Source organism: Drosophila subpulchrella, chromosome 3R, assembly GCF_014743375.2.
Source record: "Drosophila subpulchrella strain 33 F10 #4 breed RU33 chromosome 3R, RU_Dsub_v1.1 Primary Assembly, whole genome shotgun sequence".
Taxonomy (NCBI): Eukaryota; Metazoa; Arthropoda; class Insecta; order Diptera; family Drosophilidae; genus Drosophila; species Drosophila subpulchrella.
In genome coordinates, this window is record NC_050609.1 from 16622754 (window position 1) to 16642722 (window position 19969).

A 19969-nucleotide genomic window follows, 5' to 3' on the forward strand; every position below is an offset into this window, starting at 1 on the left:
GCTGAAATGGCTAAAATGGCTGGATGGCCCGCGGCTGGGCCACACTTAATGCATTTAAAGCGGCTGCTTTGGCCGTTTCGCAAAACAAAGTGGAAGGAATGGTCCTGCGAATGGCAGCCTGTTGATTCCGGCAGGACTCGTGTTCGCAGGACTCGCAGTCGGCAGGACATGGGAACTGTTGCCGTGGCGCAACAACTGGCCGGATAATTGAGCGCAGGAAAAGCTTCTCGGAGCTTTTGCTCTCTCGGCTCGTGAAAGTGGAAGGCTGGAAGGACTCGACTCGCAGGACTCCCACCCACCGCAAGGGGGGCCGCAGGTGTGGGAGTATCCCTTCCAGGCTGCCAGTGCGTGTCGCCTGCCACTTCAGTCTAGGATAAACGCTTGCGACGAGCACAACAAGTGCGCGCATGCAAAAAGCCACGGAGCCCAGAGGTTTTCAAAAGCTAAAACCCAAAGCCGAAGCCAGTGTCCAAAAAGAAACCCCTCTGTGTAGTGCAGTGTAGTGTAAGCGAGAGTGAAAGTGAAAGTGCATCCTTCGCAGCAACAGTGGGAGTGAGAGGCTGGGCAGGACACCTGCCGGCGAGGTCCTTGCTCTGCGAATGCGCGCGATCCGCAGGAGTTCCCTTATATCAATTAGCTGCGCGCGTTCAATCAAACATGTAACTCCCTCTCCCTGATTTCGGAAAACCTGCGATCGATATTTGCCTAGGCTTAGGATTTCGGTGGTGGTGGTGCCAAAAAAGAGTAGAACCCCCCAGATTTATACCCCCCAAACGAGCCACCGATAAATTGTATGCCATTTATTTTTGTGAAGATAATCAGATCGCTCAAGTGCTATCGAGTGCCCATTTTGGATTTTAATCTAAGGCTTATCCAGGCTAAAAAACCCCATCTGCCCATCTGCAGCTGGACCCAATCAATACGGAAATATGAATAGGTTTTGGATAATCGCATTACTTTTAGGATTACAGCAAACAAAGCCAATAAGTAAGTACTTTGCCAGTGAATTTCATGTTTGCTTTGCCCAATTGTGGTGGCTTTCTTGATTGCCTTTTTGATTATTAGTTCGGGGTGCACTAAAATAGAACTCATATTGGGAAAATTAAACAAAGAGAACATACAAAATAAGGGCTACGGTAATCAACATTATTAAAAAGACTTTCTTCAGGTTTATAAAAAGTAATCAACCATTTTTTTTAAGTCCTTAAAACTGTCACAATGTAAAAAAACATGTTTAATAATCAAGGCAAAATGTTTTATAATGCAGTTTAATGGATAATACTAATATCTTTAAAATGTAAAACTCAAAAATCGGAATGCTTTTAAATACTGTAGAACTTCACTAACCACCTGCCTTCAAAAAAGTTTGAGTTACAGAGACTTCGACTTATGGAATACATTTTATGAGTATTTAAGTCTTTTATAGGCAATGAAGTTGGGCAAATAGAGACATCGAGTTAGATACCAAAATTTTAAGTGTATAATAAAACTTAAACTTTTTGTTTTTGATGTGCCAAAAAAGCTTTTTTCCTTAATAGTCCCAATTCACAAAAGGAAATTTTATTTTTAGCCAGAAAAACAGGCAGATCAATAAAGAGTTTTTGGCTGGTGTGAGTTGTTTGAGTACACCAACCAAAATGTTATATAAATTCTGGCATTTAACTCTTTTGTGCATATGCAAATCAGCTGAAAGGAAGTCGCCGTCTGGCTAATTGCAAATGCTGGGCAGTGGGAGTGGTCAGGGTTCGAGTACACCTGCTTGGCCCTTCCAAAAAAAGCCGAAAGTCACGCACTGGACGCTTCGCTCAGCACCTGCCACCTTTGGCTGCTGGCTTTTCCATAAGACTCATGAATAATTCATTGGGCACGCTTCGATTATTTACTTCATAAACATTCCACCATGTTTCGGTTTGGTCCTTTAAAGAGGGGGTTTTCTGAACTGGAGTGGGCCATGTCCAGCAGTTTACAGGTTGCGCATGCTTTTAATTTTAATAAATTGTAAATTGCTGGCTTATCAGCCGCTCGTCGCACAACTTGCAACATGCAAGGCTTGTTGACGTGCCCAATGAATTGCAAATGTCACTGCTAATGGGAATTGGCTTTATCGGGCTGATTTGATTAACGAGCCAATGAGCACGGGGGGCCAAATGATGCCACAAAATGAAATTTCATTACAGCTTCATTTTGGGGCGGTTCACGAAAGTTAATCAAAAACCCCAATGAGCAGCTCGTAAAATGCCAAGTCTCCCCGGCTATATCTATTACACGTTGTCAGTGGCAACGTAATTGCTGAAAAATTAATACGCCAAAGTATATAAAAAAAGGAGCCGGAGCCCCCGCTGATCATCCCGTCGTAAAGCACGTTTTTGCAATTTACCCCGGCCGCATTAAGGACTTCACCCCCGCAAAAGGAGCGTCATATAAAATGTGCCGATGGCACAGTGAAATCAATTTCAAGTCATTAAACGAAATGAATCTTTATGGCGGAGCTACTGGCTCCTCCCGCAGAGATTAGCAGTTGGTTGTGGAGTGTGCTCAAGGATCCTGTTGGGTCCTTAACAAGTTAAACACGTTGGCTGCTCGGGAAGAGTGTAATGGAAACTGCCCTCAGACACTTGATGCGATTATTATTGATTTTCTGTGTGTGTGTGATTGAATTATTTATGTGGGCGGTGGTTTGATGGTGGTTAGATTTAATGGCGGAGCCAAGTGGAGTTCATTAGGAGCCCTTTCGCTTGATGGCCTAATTGAGTTGCCAACTGGCTGTCGAGCACTTATTTACAGAAGCAACAAAAGGCGCACGTGACGGGCATACTACTCAAAAAGGCTTAATCCCGCCGACAGTGTTTGTCCAGCCCTTGACGATGGATTTAATTTTGAAATTAAAGCAAAACATAAATCAATTTGCCTAACTAAACAGTAGAGTGGGTGGGTGGCGGGCCAACCCTAGGGACTAACATTTGAATAAATATTGTGGCAGGCCACTTGAGCGACAGGGCCGAACGAAGAGCCGAGCAACAGCCGCAGGTCCTGGCTGGCCTTCGCGTCGTATATTTAATGTGGCCACATGTCCATACAAATGTAATAATTGCAAGCCCCGTCGGCAACTGCGGCTGCAACCTCAATGGCAGGGCTCCTCCTGCCCTCCGGTCAGGCCAACTGAAGATGCAAATGTGGGGGGGAACAACCAGAAGGACGACTGCCAGGACGAGGATGAGGATGAGGAGGGGGATGTGTACACACATCACGCCGACGACAGGCGAGGACAGACGAGGAGATGGACGCCCGTTGCCTGCAGCAGACTAACTGACTGCGTGGCTGTTCCTGGCTGCCAGGATGCCTGCTGCCAGGATGCCAGGATGCCTGTCTGCCATATGACATGTGAGGACTTTGACAAAGCAAGCTGCCCCCTCCTCCCTCCTTCCTCCGGGGCTACCAACTACTACAACCGACTTGTGCAAAGACGCTTTTGGCATATCTAATGAAAGTTTCTGGCATTGCACTTTAATGGACTCACTGAAAATATAGTCATCACATAAAAGAGGAAAAAACCCCATAAAGGAAACCAAAAGTTGGCCTACCAATCGAAATAAATATAGTAAACGGTCTATAAATTGTTGCTCTGCCGGCGGGCAAAGTTTCGAGCCGCCTGCTGTCGAAGTTAACTTGAGTGGCAGAAATCAGATTAAGCCAAATATTATACATGGCAGGCCGTAATGTATGCCCCCCACAATTTGCAGGTGCGAGAAACAGAACGGAAGAGCAGCAGACTTGAACAATTTTGCACAAATTTGGCGCAAAGACAATCAAAAAGTTATAAAACAAGCTTCGGCGAAACAAAAGCAAGGCTCGAGAGTTCCCCATGAGTCGAATGGCCTAAGGATGCTGCGATGCTGGTATCCTGGATAGGTGTCTCTGAGGCGTGTGTGTATCGGGCTGTAAAAACTTTTTAGGGCCCAAGTTTTGCCTACCATCCCATTGTATTTGGGCCTCCATCCCAACATTGCGCATACGCCGCGTGGTCTTATTATCAGCCGCATCAGCGGCGCCGTAAAGTAAATGCAAAGTGTGCAAAGTCTATAAACGAGCGTCAAACTTAAAAGCCCCAAGGTGGCGTCGCCTTGCCAAGGACGACAAGGACTTAAGCTTGTTTTTGGCCCGCCTGGAGGAGCACAAATACAGACACTTACACAGACAGGCGGAGAAAGTCGTGGGAGAAAGTACTGAAAGAGAGAGCCAGGTTTATCGACTCCTCTGCTGGCCTATCAAAAAGTTGCTCACACGACAAATTGTCACAGAGACAGAGCCAGCGGAGTTTTATATTCCAGCGTTTTCTATTATTTGTATTATTTATGGTGCTCCTGGCCATGTCGTTAAACGGGGGCCCATTAAGAGGCCTCCAATAAATACGGCCGTGTGTGTGGGTGACAGATGCCAGCTGCTCCGGAAAAAAAACAAACCAGAACGGATCACAGCAAGCAAATAAAAAAAGGAAAGCTTCCGCAAAACAATTATGCCTAAGTGTAGGATCTAAAATATTTATGAAGCCCCAGCTTTTGCACTTACACTCCTCAAAGAGCAAAGCAAAGTCTATTGTCAGCTATTTTTGGCTGTAAAGTCATTGGGGAAAAACGTCAAAGCGGCTCAAGAGACTTGGAAAAACTATTAAGATGTCAGCAAATAATTACGCATGAAAGCAGTTGCATAAATCTGGTCGCCTCTTATTGCCAAATCCGCCACTAAAAAGGAACTGAGCTGGAAACTGCGAAGCCATCGAGGCGTTGCCTTCCGAGAATGGCCATAATGCGACACTTGGAGTGAAGGGGATGGGATGGAGGCGGGGATGGAAGGAAAGGCAGGCACTTTATCAAAAGGGATTTGCCAACTGGCCGGGGAAAAAACGCTGGGGCAGGGAGGATATAGCGCCTGCATTTGCCTTCCACTTGGTCCGGGGCTCTGACAGTTTTGTAATAACAATGACCGCAAAAAAAAGCGGAATCGATTTGCCATTTTTCACCAAATTTATGAGTTTATAAGGGGAAAAGCTTCGTTTTTCCTTGTCGAATGTTTCCCATTAAACCCAAACTGATGAAAAATATATTGTATTTATCCTCCTTGAACTTGATTCTTAATGAGCCCTAATAATAGGAATAAATCTCTGGAAACCCTAATCAATTTCTAGAAAATCCATAAAATCGAAATATAAATTGAGGAAGTAAAAGTCAATTCAGTGACAAAAGATCAGGATTCAAATTTGAAAACCCAGCGAAGCGTTAATTATTCAGGCCCACATGCCAGGAGCCACCGCATTCATCATTATCCGCAGTTTGATTTTGGCCACAAAGTTTTTGCCCACAAAACTTTTGACAAAGGTCGAGAGCAGTTAAAAGCAAGACCAAAGAAGTCAAATGCTGCCGGCAGTTCCTGCAAAATAAATGAATGATCCTGGTTCCCTGTTTCTTGGCTGCCGAGGTTTTAAGGGATTTGAGCGGAAGGCAACCGGATTCAAAGGACCTACCAAAGTGATGGCGCATAAATTTCCAGGACCCAAAATCCGAAAGAGCTTAGCCGTGTGGTCAAGCCAAACAAATGACAGCAAAACGCATAAATTGAACCTGTGTCCCGGTGCCAGGCCATTGAAATCACAGAAGTACAGTCGAAAGTTCAATCTGTAGTCATTAGGCATCGGGTTATGGCCCCCCAGGAAAATCACACAAGGCTCCTTGGTTTTCTGGGCTCAGCCATAACAATTTAATCACTGCCGAAAAACAGCCAGGACAATTTTAAGGCAGCCTTGTATTTTATTTTATTGCCGCGACAGACAGGCGTTGGCAAGCCGCATGGTGCACATCAAACCGATTCGCCGCCAGTAGGCAAAATTAATTAAAAAAGCCAGTGTCTCTCGAATTTTTCGCTATCTGAAATCCTCTGCTATCTGGCATACCCCGCTTCAACTAAATAAAAGCATGTCTAGGCACTAAAAAGTTTATTATTGTAAGCCCGAGTGAAAAAGAACTCGCATTAAATGGCCAAAAAAAGGGAATAACTCGACGGAAGAAGAGTGGAGCAGGCTGAATGGAAAATTAAACAGAGCCGGAAATGTCACACATACTCGTACAAGCCGCACCCACGAAGAGGAGACATGGGCGGTTGGGGTTTTGGTGAAAGGGGGTTGTCGGGGAGCAAGAACAAACAAACAATAACGACGGCAAATGCCTGGAAAAAGGGATAGCAAAATGTGGGAGTGGCAAATGTGTGAGCAAGGGGCGGGCGTAAAGGAAGTAAACTACACATTTTTATTATGCAAAGGGGGCGCAAATGAAAGGCAAATGTTTTGTTTTTCCAAGCCTCCAACCCCCACCCTTGTAATTTTATTTTAGTGCAGTTGTGTCTGTGTGTTCACTTGAAAGTATTGTTAACGGAACGCATAAAGCGGGCCAACAAGGACTCTGTGTGTGTGTGTGTGCTTGTGTGCGTTTTGGCGGGAAAAAGGGATCAGGGATCCTTGCACGAGTGGGACGACCCAAAAGTAGGCAATAAAACACTAGCTAAAATCTAGGCACGCGCTCAAACGCATGACAAACAATATGGAAAAGCAAGAAAAGCGAGTAGAGTGTGTGGAAAAACTCAAGTGTTGGCTAGGTCGAACCTTCTCATTTTTATGAACACCAGAAATGAGACAAATAAAGTGTGATTACTGCAAATTGAGTGAGAGCGCGGCCCAAACAGAATGTGACAAAGTGCGAATGCTCGGTTAGCAATTTGTAGTAGTAATTTTCCCAGCCGGAAGTGAAACGTAAATCAAGGCAAACCCCTAATCGTCTAAAGCTGCTATCTAAATAGCCGACGAGCCTGTAAAGAGATTTTCAAATTATCCGCCGCTTAAAACTAAAGTGCTCATGTATCTCTATCTGCTTTTCGATATCTACGGCTTCCCCAGCAAAGCAAATGCAACGCAGCCCCGAGCAAGCCAGTCCATGTGGATTGTTTTCTCTTCTCTCCTCCGACAGCAGCTGCTTAATTAATTTCACCGACTTTCACCCCATGTACTGGCAATGTTTTCATGGCCTCTTAGTGTGTGGGCGAATGGGAAATGACACTGTGCCACAGAAGTAAGAACTTGGAAAGTTTATTTCAGATTTTTTTAAGTTTACAGAGCCCTATTATAAAGTTTTATTCGTTTTAGATGTAACTTATGCCTCAAAAACTGCTAGGGTTTTAAATCTTTAATAAAGGTGTCTAAAAGAATGCAACAATTTTTTTTATTAATTCCAAAAAATTAAGTTTTCTTTTTAAAAAGCAGAATTTCATACCATCCGGGAAATATTTTTATTTTCAGAAATTACAAGTGTTTTAAAAACTTTTAAAAAAAGGATGCAACAATATTTTTTATCAGTTCCATATAATTAAAAAAGAGTATTTTTCAAAGCATACTTTTAGGTTAGTATTGGATTACTATTATTCTCAAATTTCAACGTACCCATGATATATTATCATTTTCATTACTAGTGTTTTAAATTAGTTTAAAATAGTGTGTAAGGTATGAAACAATATATTTCGTTTATTAATAAGATACAACAGTAATTATTTTTTTAGACACCTTTGTACGATAAACTTATAGTAATATTCATAAGTTTGGATTTATTTTTAATATCTTCAACATCATCCTAAGCAACATGCCCTATGTATCTTCAAATTGCGTAAATAAATAAGAATACATACATGCATTTCTCATATTTTCTTCTGAGGTGCTAGACATTCATAGCTCAGTGTAACACAATCGACCATTTTAGCCCGTGTTGACTGTAACGATATTGCTTACCTCGACAGTATTTAATGCCATGCAGTTAATATGCGGCAGGTGACTCAGCGCTCTAGCTCCTAATGAGCCCCTCTGTTGATGAAGCCACGGATGAATAAAGCATTCCAAGCGTTAAATTGAATTAATAATGTTAATGGTAGGTGCTCATGAATGTGCGCTCTTGTGCCTGCTTGACTTCTCACCGGGCGCACATGTCGTATGCGTAATGAGTGGGCGTCTTACGCACCTTATTAATAGCCGCATTTGCGATGTTTAAGCGCATATGAAACGAATTAAAGCCCCAGCACTTTTCGCTCTAGAAAAGCCATTTAAATGCAGCACAAAGCTGGGAAGCTAAATCCCAGAATAAAACGTTCCGGCTGAGGATAAGCTGCTTATTATTCAACAAGCTGCTCGGTTCGCCACTCGCTAAAAATGGCAATCACGCCGTGGCTCAATAATTGTGTATTATATAAGAGACGAGAGAGCAAAGCGCAAAGCCAAATACGCGTCAATTGGCAGCCACATGCGCACTCAAGTAAACACAATCCTTAAGGAATTACCAGCTGAATAATGGCAGCCCTGGGCAACAAGGGGATGCTCGGTAATAATGGTGTTTGGAGGGGGAAAATGAAAGTGCAGGCAGGACCAAAAATTAAATATAAATAAATAACTTTGAAATGCGTGCAAATTAACAGAAGGACTGCAAATGATATTGTTGCCAAACGAAACAATTTTCCCTTCCACCTTTACAGGCCCGAAAGCAAGTCCAAAACCACTCAAAATATATGCAGCGTTGACTCGAGAAAAGGCGTTTTGGGGATAACTTGGCCAAAACCAAAAAAAAAGATGGGTAAAAGGAAAATAAAGGACAGGAAAAAAAGAAAAAAACGCACACATACACGCTGGCACTTCTGTCTTTGTAATTGCGGGCCCAACACTAATGCCTCCTTGGGGCTGGCCAAAATGAAAATGCGTAAATTATTGATTACAATCGCCAGAAATCATGCAGTCCAAACAAAAGGACCCTCTCCATATATATACATAGATTTTATGATGCCCAGAGCTGATTGTTACGCCTTTTGTGCGTATAGAAATTTGCTTTTTTCTTCTGGCTAAGCGTTTGGCCGAGAAAAGCCGAGAAAATGGGCCAGACTCTCCGATTTTCCAGTCCAAGATGGGGGAAATTGCGGAAAGGTTGGGAAAACCGGACGCATAATGAAGGCACTTTGTGAGCCCGACTTGGGCGTTGATTTTTTAATGGTGCCCCAGGCCAGCGGCAGGAATTGGAATTCGTATTCGTATTCGTATTCCGATTCGGATTGGGATTAAGATCCGGGGATGGAGGTGGGTATGCAAACAAAGGCCGGCTGGCATTGATTGTGCAAGGACTTTTGTGCGACGCGCATTGTTTCAACAAGTCCTGGTGGTCCAAGGTTGTTGACGAGGGTTTTGCTGTCGCCGCGGGCTCAGCTCCTTATTAGCAGCCCGCAAATATGCTGCGCCATATAGGGTCCCGGACATTCAACTAATGCGCATTTTCAGCCAGGCCATACTACACCATAGCATACCATTCCATACCATGGCATATCACATGTCCTCTTGGCCACAGACATTAGCCAAACAAATAGACGGGCCGACAGCAGGTGCGGCCCAGTGTCAACAAAAAAATGGGACCCAAAATGAAGTTAACAAAAAAAAAGAGAAGGGAACGAGAAAAAATGTCAAACTGTGGGTCAAGCATAAATGTCAATATCATCAGAAGGCTCGAAAAACGCCGCAGGCTCAATGCCGTCATCCGAGGTCCTGGGCTCGTGTCACTGGGCTAATGCCTGTGTAGATTAGAGATTAGCCAACTTCAAAAGGCCCTGCCCCAGACCCATAGGATATTCTTTGGCCGAATTACGAATACCGAACATAATTGTGACGCAGGCTCAACCTGATGTGATGGCGGTCAGCAGCACGTGGCCCAAATGCCCATTAATTGTCCAGGTGGGCGTGGTTACTGCCCCTAAGTTGTTCACTTCCACCTGCGGTTTTCAAACATTTGTTATATATTTTTGGGATTGTTGGGAATTGTTTTCAATTTTCCAAAAACCATACAACAGCTGTGCCTGTCACTTCTCCCAGGTCGTCACACCGAAAAAATAAATAAATAATTCCACTCATTTAATTGTTTTCGGCGACTAGAATGGCGTTGGGTTCGAAATTGAATCGGACTTGGTTATAAACAAATCGGGATATTCCCCCTGCAAAATGTCAAATGCAGTCGGGAATTTCACCGGCCTTTTCTGCAGCTGTCATGAATGATTTAAATCATGTTTGCCAAACCGATTGTGGAATGTTTTTGTGGAATATGAATAAATGTAGCGCCCGGAAATGAGCAATACACCCGCTCCCTCGATTAAAATTGCATTTCCAACCCCAAAATATTTAAATTAGGAATACCAATTTTTGTTACGCATTAGCCAGTTGCAAAATGATTGAAACTCAAATTGTTGGCCCTTGTAATTTGGCTTTGCCTCGTTTTTCCTGTTGCGGTTGTTGCTGTTGTTGGTGCTGGCCGGCACATTAATAATAAATAATTCCCCTTAAAAGTAATTTAAGCATTTTTATGTGTTTGCCAACGCCGCCGCCGCAGTAGAAGTCTCGGTCGCCGGCGTTTGCTTTTCATTTCTTTAATGGTCTGCATCTTTACGAGGCAGGTCCAGGTCGCGCTCGCTGGAGCGGCAACTGTTTGTTGGCCATCCTCACACTCTTTCAGGGCCCCAAAGACCACCCACACCAAGACGGAGAACGGTGGGGCTTAATGGTGATATATCCTGTTAGGTAACTATTAAATATCATCTAACAACTTGGCCTAAAGTTAGATCTTAACTCTCGTCAGTTTGTATTCCAACAAAAATTGTTAGGCATTAAATGATTTTAAGTTCTGAACCTAATAGTCTTTTAAATCTGAATTCTCCAAAAGTTATCTCTTTTAAAAGATATGAATTCATTCAGTATGATTTCATTTTGGGATTTATAGCTCTTCAAAAATTATTATAAATGGATAATGAATAAATGGATTCATATATTAGTACTTATTGATTTGAAATTCAGCCCAGATATTAACATTATGAAATAAAAGTTTCGTGATCCCGACTTCATATAATAGTATAAGAATTATCTTTAAATGGCTTTCTATTATTGTTTAACTGATAATAATTTCATTGAACTTTTTAAAAAAATGTTCGAGACAAGGTTTGGTGACTCTAGTCCGTTATTATTTAAAGACAAACCATTTCTTAATATAAGATTGTAGATCGTTGTTATAAACTATGAACAAAAGATACAAGTCTGCTAACTTTTTGGCTTACAACTATCTAAAAGTTAAGGAAGTTTTTTATATATGGTATATGGTTTGAAATATTTATTTTAAATATATTTAATTTAAATAATTTTTAAACAGTTTTCCCTTGTTTTGCACCACCGTGCGAGGCTCGTGGCGCATGTCTAACACTCGTTATGAGATTCATGGCCTACATGTGTTCGCTCCACGGCCTTGTAAATAGGAAATGTGGGCGGGGTACAGTGTGGCATAGTGTGTACAGTGGGGCATGGTGGCACGGCCTGGTATGTACTTTACGTGCCGGGCAGCCCTGTGGGCGTAGCTGGGCAGGACCTTAGATGCCCATGTTGTTGTAGTTGCGGCTGTAGTTGTGCAGCCGCCAGCGACAGAGGCGGTGTGAGGTGTCCTTGAAGCCACTTTCTTATACATATAAACGGATTCTGTTCGCTTTTTTTACCCCCCATCTTGCTGGCTGGCTGGCTGGACGGGATTTTTCATTTTCGTAGTCGCTGCCAGGGCCACCCAAAGATAAAATTTTCAACCAGGAAGTTGGCTTCCTGTGGCGCTCTGGTTGTGATTCTGGTTCTGGGTTCTGAGTTCTGGGTTCTGGCCCTGGCCGGTCCGCAATTTCTTTCATATTTTGTTTTGGCCATTACATTGGCTACTTTTGTCGGTCATGGTGCATGGGGGCTTGTATAAGCACGGGCCCGTGTTTTTATATGATGGCTATGGTTGGCTATTTTCATTTTCATTTTCATTTTATTTTTCTTTTGATTTTGATTCCATTCATGGCGGCATTCGGCTGTGATTTAATTTCAGAAATGTGACTAAAATGTGGGAGTGAAAATTACGGAATAAAATAAAAGAAGGGCAATTCAATTTGGAATCACCCGCTTTAAAGCTATTAAAGCCATGTTCAGCTGGGACTGCCTTTGATGATGGCCTGCCAAGGGCGAACAATTTGTCTTCCAAGGGAGTTGGGGGCTTGGACCATTCGAAAGTCTCTGCTTTCCACGGTGGATAACTTCCCACATATAGCTGCTATAGGGGATATGGAATTACAAGCTCAAGGACCCAGAAGAGGCCACAATCGACCATTTCTCTGCCGTCCTCCAATGTTGCGTGCCATCCCGAGTTATTTGAATTTCACGCGCGCATACGCTGGCAGGGATAAACTGGATTTATATCCGCTAATGCCTGTGATTTGTTCTATAAAATTACTTTATGCCTCGAACATGCCGGCGGACCTTGCCTGCCTTTTATTTCGGCCTTTTGTTTCTCCACCGAGCCTTTTTGCCGAGCCAAAAGGGACGAAGGACACCGAATAAAGCCAGTGCTTACAGTTTTCTGAACGAACGCCTCGGCAGCATAACGACTTATGGCCTTATCCCTTATCCTTTTCGTAGTCCTAGTCCTCGCCAGAGTGGGTAAATGCCGGCTGTTTGCCGTTTTATTGTTTGGCTTATGTCGGCGATAGTGTGAGTGTGTTTTGGCCAGCAAAATGTTAGCTTTGTGCGGTCAACTTTAAAAACACTGTGGACTTTTCCTGCCAGTCACGACCGACTGCGTTGGCCGACTTCGTTTGTGTGTGCTCCCAATCAAGCGTGCATTTAAATTGGATGGCCACGATGGCCACAAATCAATTAGAAAATGGCAACTTCACGGCGATAAGTCAGGGGACGTTGAAAATTATTGACAGTCACGCCCTGGCTTCAAATCCCCTTCAACGGACCGGGGCGGACAAACAGCCGTAATGAGGACAGGAAATCAGTTTCGAAAAGTATTGGTTGTGGGACTGGGCGATGGACAGGCAGGATGTCTTGGCAGCTGCCTGTGTCTAATGAACTCCATGGAATGTGAATGTGAATGCCCCGGGCATTGTCTGCCACTCTGCCATAATGACTCCCAGCCATCGGGACAACGGGGAGCCCAACTGACAGCTGGACGGGCCAAGACAGCTGACCCCCAGTCGATATTATGAATGTCTTTGGAGCGGGCTACACTCCGAGTAAAAGTCGCCCTATCAGCAATGGGTTTCTTTGAAATCAACAGGAAAGCCAGCTTGAAATTAAGGGTTAACTTAAAAGAGAAGTTCGTAAATAATTTAGGAAGCTTAATTTCTTTGGAAATGCTTTGTTTTATAGACTTTTTAAAAGGGGTGGTTGTACAAGAATGTAAAGGTTCTGATTTCTTCCTCTAGGAAAATGAAAATTTTAAAGTGAAACATATGGTTATTATTTATTTATTCGCTCTAATATTTTTAGCATTCTTTTAAATGTTTAATCAATGAAGTCAACAGAAAAAACCGCTTGAACTGCAAAGAGAAAAGTTCATAAATATATAATTAATTCGAAAAGACTTCACCAATATTTTTGGAAATGAGTTTTCAAAAAGTTTGAGAGTTTTTTAATAGAATTTTTGTGTTACTCGGATCTTATTATACCCTTGCAGAGGGTATATTGATTTCAGTCAGAAGTTTGCAACGCAGTGAAGGAGACGTTTCCGACCCCATAAAGTATATATATTCTTGATCAGCATGACTAGACGAGTCGATCTAGCCATGTCCGTCTGTCCGTCTGTCCGTCTGTCCGTCTGTCCGTCTGTCCGTCTGTCCGTCCGTTTCTACGCAAACTAGTCTCTCAGTTTTAAAGCTTTCGGGCTGAAACTTTCCCAAAAGTCTTATATCTTTTGCAGGTAGTATATAAGTCGGAACCAGCCGGATCGGACAACTATATCTTATAGCTCCCATAGGAATAATCGGACAAAAAAATGAAAAAAAATTATATCTTTGGTGTTTTTTAGCATATAAACTCCTAAGCTTGGAAATAACAATTTTTAAATAATTTTGAATTTTGAATTAAATTTTATCGAAATCGGACGACTATATCATATAGCTGCCATAGGAACGATCGGAAAATTGGTAGGAAAATAATATGAAACAAATTATAGCTTCGGTGTTTTTTGACATATTATCTTATACTATTTTAATAATTATAGCTGCAAGGGTATATAAGCTTCGGCTTGCCGAAGCTAACTTCCTTTCTTGTTTTTTTGAAAAGATTAAGCATCAATCAAAATGATTCATTATTCACGGCGAATACCCTACGAACATTTTATCATCATATTAATTGAAGCACCACCATTTAAGAATATATTTATTTCCGGGCACATATTCCATTTAATAGCTCCCGCGCAAATATTGATGTGGCAATCAGAGGAAAACGTGACCGATATGTATCGCTTTTGTTGCCTCGTTTTATTGTTTGACTTTATTTTAATTAGCGGAAAACAGCGACCGCCGACTATTTAATTATTGCGGCCTGTCCAGGGGAACCATGGTCAATCAATCATCTGTCCAGTTGAGGCTCTTAAATTATCCAACGGCAAACAATTATTGACTTTAATAGTTGGCCATTAATCATGGCCAGAGCCACACTATCCGAATGAATCGGAAAGTGCTCAAACTCCTTGGCAGTGGTCAGTGGTCCTGTGGTCAGCAGTTTAAGTTGAGTTCATATCCTGGAGAGGGAGGTAAACATTTATTATGCTTTTGGTTTTGTGGTTTGCTGTGTGTATTCTTGAACACCTGCTCCCTGTGCAAGTTTGTCTAATCAAGGTGGGGAATGGGAATATCGAAATGAATATGGAAACCAATCAAGTTGCCGACCATGAGTCTTTCCGCAGCACTTGAAGTTTATCTACTGCCGAATTGAGTTTTGTGGCGATAAATATCAATTTCCTTCTAGCCCTAATCTAGTTGTTAAAGTCAAATTCGAAGGCAGAGCCACTTTTTTTGGCTTGTCTTTTTCACAGAGCGTTGATTAATGTTGATTGATTGATTATTTGCGTTTTTCTGACATGATGCACGCTTTATTGTCGCTCAGCTCGTGGAAAATCATCAATTTCCGCTTGTAAAAAAGAACACAGCGCGAACAAAGAAATGCTGTTCGCTTATTTTTTTAACCCACCAACCAGCCAACCAACCAACCATCCATCCAGTGAGTGGTGGAAATGTTAAGCCTCCTGCCAACTCGTCTCGCAGCTTGTTGCACAACCCAAAGGATCTGTGGCGCCCCTCGTTTTTTACCCCACCCATTTTTTGTTGCCAAAGTTAGTAATGAATTTTTTTTCAGACAGTCAACGAAGCATAATTGCGGTGGCTGAGCATCTTGTCAGCGGTCGTGCAGTTCAAATTCGTTATTCCCGCCTTGGATATAGTACAAAGATATATTGGCCAGCTGCCAGGGCTGAAAAATGACGACATAAATGCCGAGAAAAAAAATTATAAAGCCCTCAGCTACTGGAAAGTCAAGCCATCGGTGTCTGATGACTGACAGTGGCTCCTGTTTTTTTTATCGGTGGGCTCCGGGGCCTTTGGACTCTGGCATCATCTCCTCCTGTTGCGGCTGCGGTTTGGCTTTCGGTTTTCAGGGCCTGTTTCTGGGTCTGGGCCAGGATGTCTTGGCCAGCCGGCCGGGCCATGATTGAATTTTCGCAAATTTCGGCTCGTTAGCGTGCGGCACGAACACGTACGTCATGCTGGGGGCTACGATATACCACGATTCCACGATGTTTACGCCATGTACTGCAACAAGTTGCCAACTGTTTCGGGCCTCCGACCACCGATCCATATATACCTACGATCCATATACCCATATATACACAGTCGTACACTTGACACGCTTCATTTCATTGGGTTTTGTTCTTTTCGTTCTGCGTTATCCGATTATTTCCATATTTTTCGCGCTGTCAGACACGTTTTTTACTTACTCAGTCGTTGACATTTTGCGTGACTGACGATGGACGCGTGGTGTGAATAAATGAAAATGAAAATGGAAGCAAAATTGGCGCCATTGGATAGGGCCTCAAAAGGAAAAAACAACAAACGAAATGGGGGCAATGTGTTTGCCCTCGGCCACTTTGTGTCTTAATTATGATTGCGAGTGGCGAAAGAGCGCAGGCCTTATTCAAAATTAATATATCGATTTTTGAAGAAGTAATCAGCAAAGTCAATTGGGAAATGCTAGAAAAAATATGCTGATTTTCAATGCCATTCATGGGACTGTGACTCTTTCCTGTCTCATTTTAACATATGCAAAGTTTTTTCTCATAACATTTGAAATGCCCACAAAATCAGCCAAAAAAGGACTTCATTTAACGTGCTTGTTATTTGGCCAGGACACACACACTAAATGTCATCAACTGCCGGGCAGAGCAGACATGCCCACATTACGTATACGCAGCGGTGGTCAGCCACGTGTGTGAACTGCGAACAAATATAAATTTTCAATTTTTTTTAAAGCTCAATTCAGTGCCAGCAGCAGCACCTTGGTAACATAGTACGTGCTGGCTGGGAAAGTGTCGTTTAAATGCCACCCAAATACCCATTTCCCCCGGCCATCCTGTCCATCCCGTTCAGCCATTTCCCTCGTGTGAAAAATGGAAAATGGTGACTCCTCCATAAAAGAGGGCTGCAAATATTTGACACCCCGGCTGCAGGACGCACTTACTCCCCCATGCAGGCGCAAAAATTTCTCATGTGCACTTGGGCAAACAAATTAAGATTTATTGAGCCAGGTCGAAGGACGGTGTTCCGTAATCTGCCAGTTTACTGGCGTATCTTTCACCCAAAGGGGCAGCCGCAGTTTCGAAATATTCCTTAAATTGCCTGCATAGCTGGGTTCCTACCGATTTCTTTTCATTTGACCAAGCCTTTTAATGGTTTTTCAATTAAACCACAATTGGGCGAACTTTTCATTCTAGAGGGATCCTTTGTTTTCCGCTTCTTACCCGTACTTATATGTGTTTTTATCTGTTTTTTACCCCCTTTCAGCTGGACAATCGGATGTGGAGGTGCAATTAGTGGTGCCCCGGTATGTGGAACGCGGATCGAGTGCCACCTTCAAGTGCCGGCACAATGTCCAGCCGGAAATACTGTTCAAGGTAAGTGACTGGCGATTGGATTAACTCCGTGTCATGCATGCGCATATAAATTATGGAAAGCGCATTAAGAACTTTAAATTGAAAAATAAAAATTGCTCAACCATGGGTACAAGGCACAAAGAAACTTTGTTTCGCCTTGTGCCATATATTTTGTGGGCAGAAAGTTTCCGGCACTGTGACAAAAAGCAACCAGGACGTCGAGACGTATCCTGCGGCCAGGATGGAGGAGGATAGAGCAGAACTTTCGTGCCACAACTTTGTGGCAGTCAAAGGCATCCCGGTTCCACTGCGAAAAAGTTGCACTCAAAGTGCCATTCCGCTCCATTGAATCCGTAGTTGCAGGGTGGGCCATAAACCTTTTACCGCTTCCGTCTCAATATCGACTCAGACCCAGACTCGCGGCAATTAATTTCACTTCAGTTTACTTAATTCCATCACGAAACGTCAACAGACACGCACTTGCGTACGCCAAAATCATGGCCAAGCCTTCTTCGGGCCAACTTAAGTTTATGGCCAATGCGGAAAACTTGACCTGAACGGGTGAGGGAATTTTCTGCTTTCAATTTAGTTGTGAACTTTTGCGGTGGAAGCACTATTCTCACCGATGCCAATTCAAGGTCAACATTTTGCTTGCTCTAAGTACCATAAAAAAGCGTACAAATTTTATGGCCCAAAAAGAGGTCAGGCCAACATTAGCCTTATATTGATTATTTTTTTTCCCTGGAAACAGGATGAATTTAGAACACAACCGAATTGACGTTGACATTAAGGTGGAGTGGGGTCTTGAGGTGGAGTGGCATATCCATTGTTATGCCGAGAGCCGCACTCGAAAACACTGAAGTACACAGAATTCCATGTCGTGTTTCCGGATCGTGACCCGCGGCAACTTTAAGCCGCCATTGTGGTGTCTCATTTGCATGGAAATTTGGAAATTCGGGGATCCGCCAAGTGTCAACTAACAAATTTAATGCGCCAAAGGGAAGTGTGTGCTTTGGGGCGGGAAACATGCACAATTAGCCAACCGACCAGCGGCCAAATAGCCAAACATACCACTCAAATGTAGACATTTATTTATTTGGCCAGTCGGTCGAGTTCTGTGGGCAGTGCTGGGCAATAGCTAATTAGTATAATTAACTATATAAGCGAGTGCGCTCGCCGCCATCCGCCATTCGCCATTCGAATTGTTGCACGAAGCGTGGCAAATTGTGTGGAAGTGGCACTAAAAAGGCAATTAAAACGCAAATGCTAACAGTGACGGACGGTTAGGCATCCTTTACACATGTAGGACATAATATTTGCACAAAAAAAAAATATTTCTATATATATACCCTCTTAAATTAACTCATTACGGAGTGAGTACAGTCTGCCATCGGGGCAGCTCATTAATGAGCTTTTGATTTACCACTTTTCAGCCTTTCGTGTATTATTTGTGTTAGTTTCGCGGTACGGGAAGTCCTATATGCGGGTCCTAATAAGCCCAAATATAAACAAAACCCTAAAGTCAAAAGAATGAAAGTCAGGCGCAGGCAGACACGCCAAAGCAAACACATCATCAGCGGGAAAGGTAAATATTGGGAGGCCGAGGACCTTTGTTTTTCATTACTTTCGGATCCATTGGCCATATGCCAGCGATATGGCGATTGGCAGTTGCATGTCAAGGCGAGGGAAAATGTTTGGAACGACCACAAGTGGTTGATAAAACTCGATGCGTGTCTGGCGGTCCTAGAGAGCGCTAATGGCCGGCCATTCCAGATCCCTAACCAGAACCCGACCCACAAAGTTTGTGTTTGTATTCCCGTTTGTGTTTGCCCTCTCATTGTGACCCCTTCAGTGGTTCAGTGGTTTGGTGGCTGAGTGCTTGTGTGGCCTTTATTGATTGACCCGCACGGCGCTAAACACACACGGACTTGAGTAATGGCAACATTTGCGGCACAAATTACGCATACGCCTCGCCTGCCGCGGACACATTCAATAAGCACATTAATATTATTAAGTTGCGTGCAATCAATGCAATTTGTCCCGAGCGTGTCAATCGAGCTATCAGCAGACGCCTGGGAGTCAGACACACGTGGAGTCACCTGAGACCATCTGACCCGCGGGTTCATGGGAGTGCATTGGCCAATGGTGCTCCCTAGACACCTTTTTGAATAGATTTTTAAAGAAACTGAACACATAAATCCATTTGAGAATTTTTAACAGACTATAACAGACATTACCTCGGAAATCAATTATAAGGTGTCTAAAAGTATGCTACAATATATTTGAAATCCACTGAATGCTTTCAGGCACTTTTATAAATAATACATACTTTAAACATAATTTAAAGAGAACTCTATCAAGCTTAACTCTATCTTTACACTTTATAAAAATGTAATTTATTAGTAAAACATTTTTCTGAAATAATGTACTTCCTGATGAATGTTGGTCCCTTATCAGACAAGTGAAAAACATTACATGTAGCTTATTAACAACATTTTTTAATCAGGTATTGGGCTTCAGCAATGATTAAGGACAAAGTCCTGTCGCCACAAGAAAAATAAATTACTTTTCAGCCTTAATCCGGCGCTCAAATACCCCGCTGAAATATGATTAAAGCAAGCACATAAATGCGGGGCGTTAAAAAATATGCATAATAAATAAATGCTGGGCGTAATTAAAAATGGTCGACATGAGCCGCACATCCGGCCAGAAAAGCGTTGTCAGCCCAGCTAGTTTTAAGTTGAATGTGGAAAACTTGCGCATGAAAATTAATTTCCATTTTCATTATTCATATTTGTCGTTGTCGTAAGCCCCACGAACCACGCCCCCATGGCTCACGCCCCCCTAAAAAAAAAACCGAGTAACAGTAGCAGTAACTTTTTGTGTCCCAGTGCAAGTTGCGTTTGTAGATTTTG

At 42.9% G+C, this 19969-nt stretch overlaps 1 protein-coding gene across 1 annotated transcript in view; it reads left to right on the forward strand.

Moving 5' to 3' along the window:
- The first annotated feature begins 382 nt into the window (after positions 1-382).
- LOC119558832 overlaps positions 383-19969 on the forward strand; it is a 41127-nt gene continuing 21540 nt past the window's right edge. Inside the window, exons 1-2 of the mRNA XM_037872095.1 lie at positions 383-987; positions 16966-17075. Of these exons, the coding sequence (XP_037728023.1) occupies positions 930-987; positions 16966-17075 (168 nt within the window). The 5' untranslated portion in view covers positions 383-929. The remainder of the gene's footprint in view (positions 988-16965; positions 17076-19969) is intronic.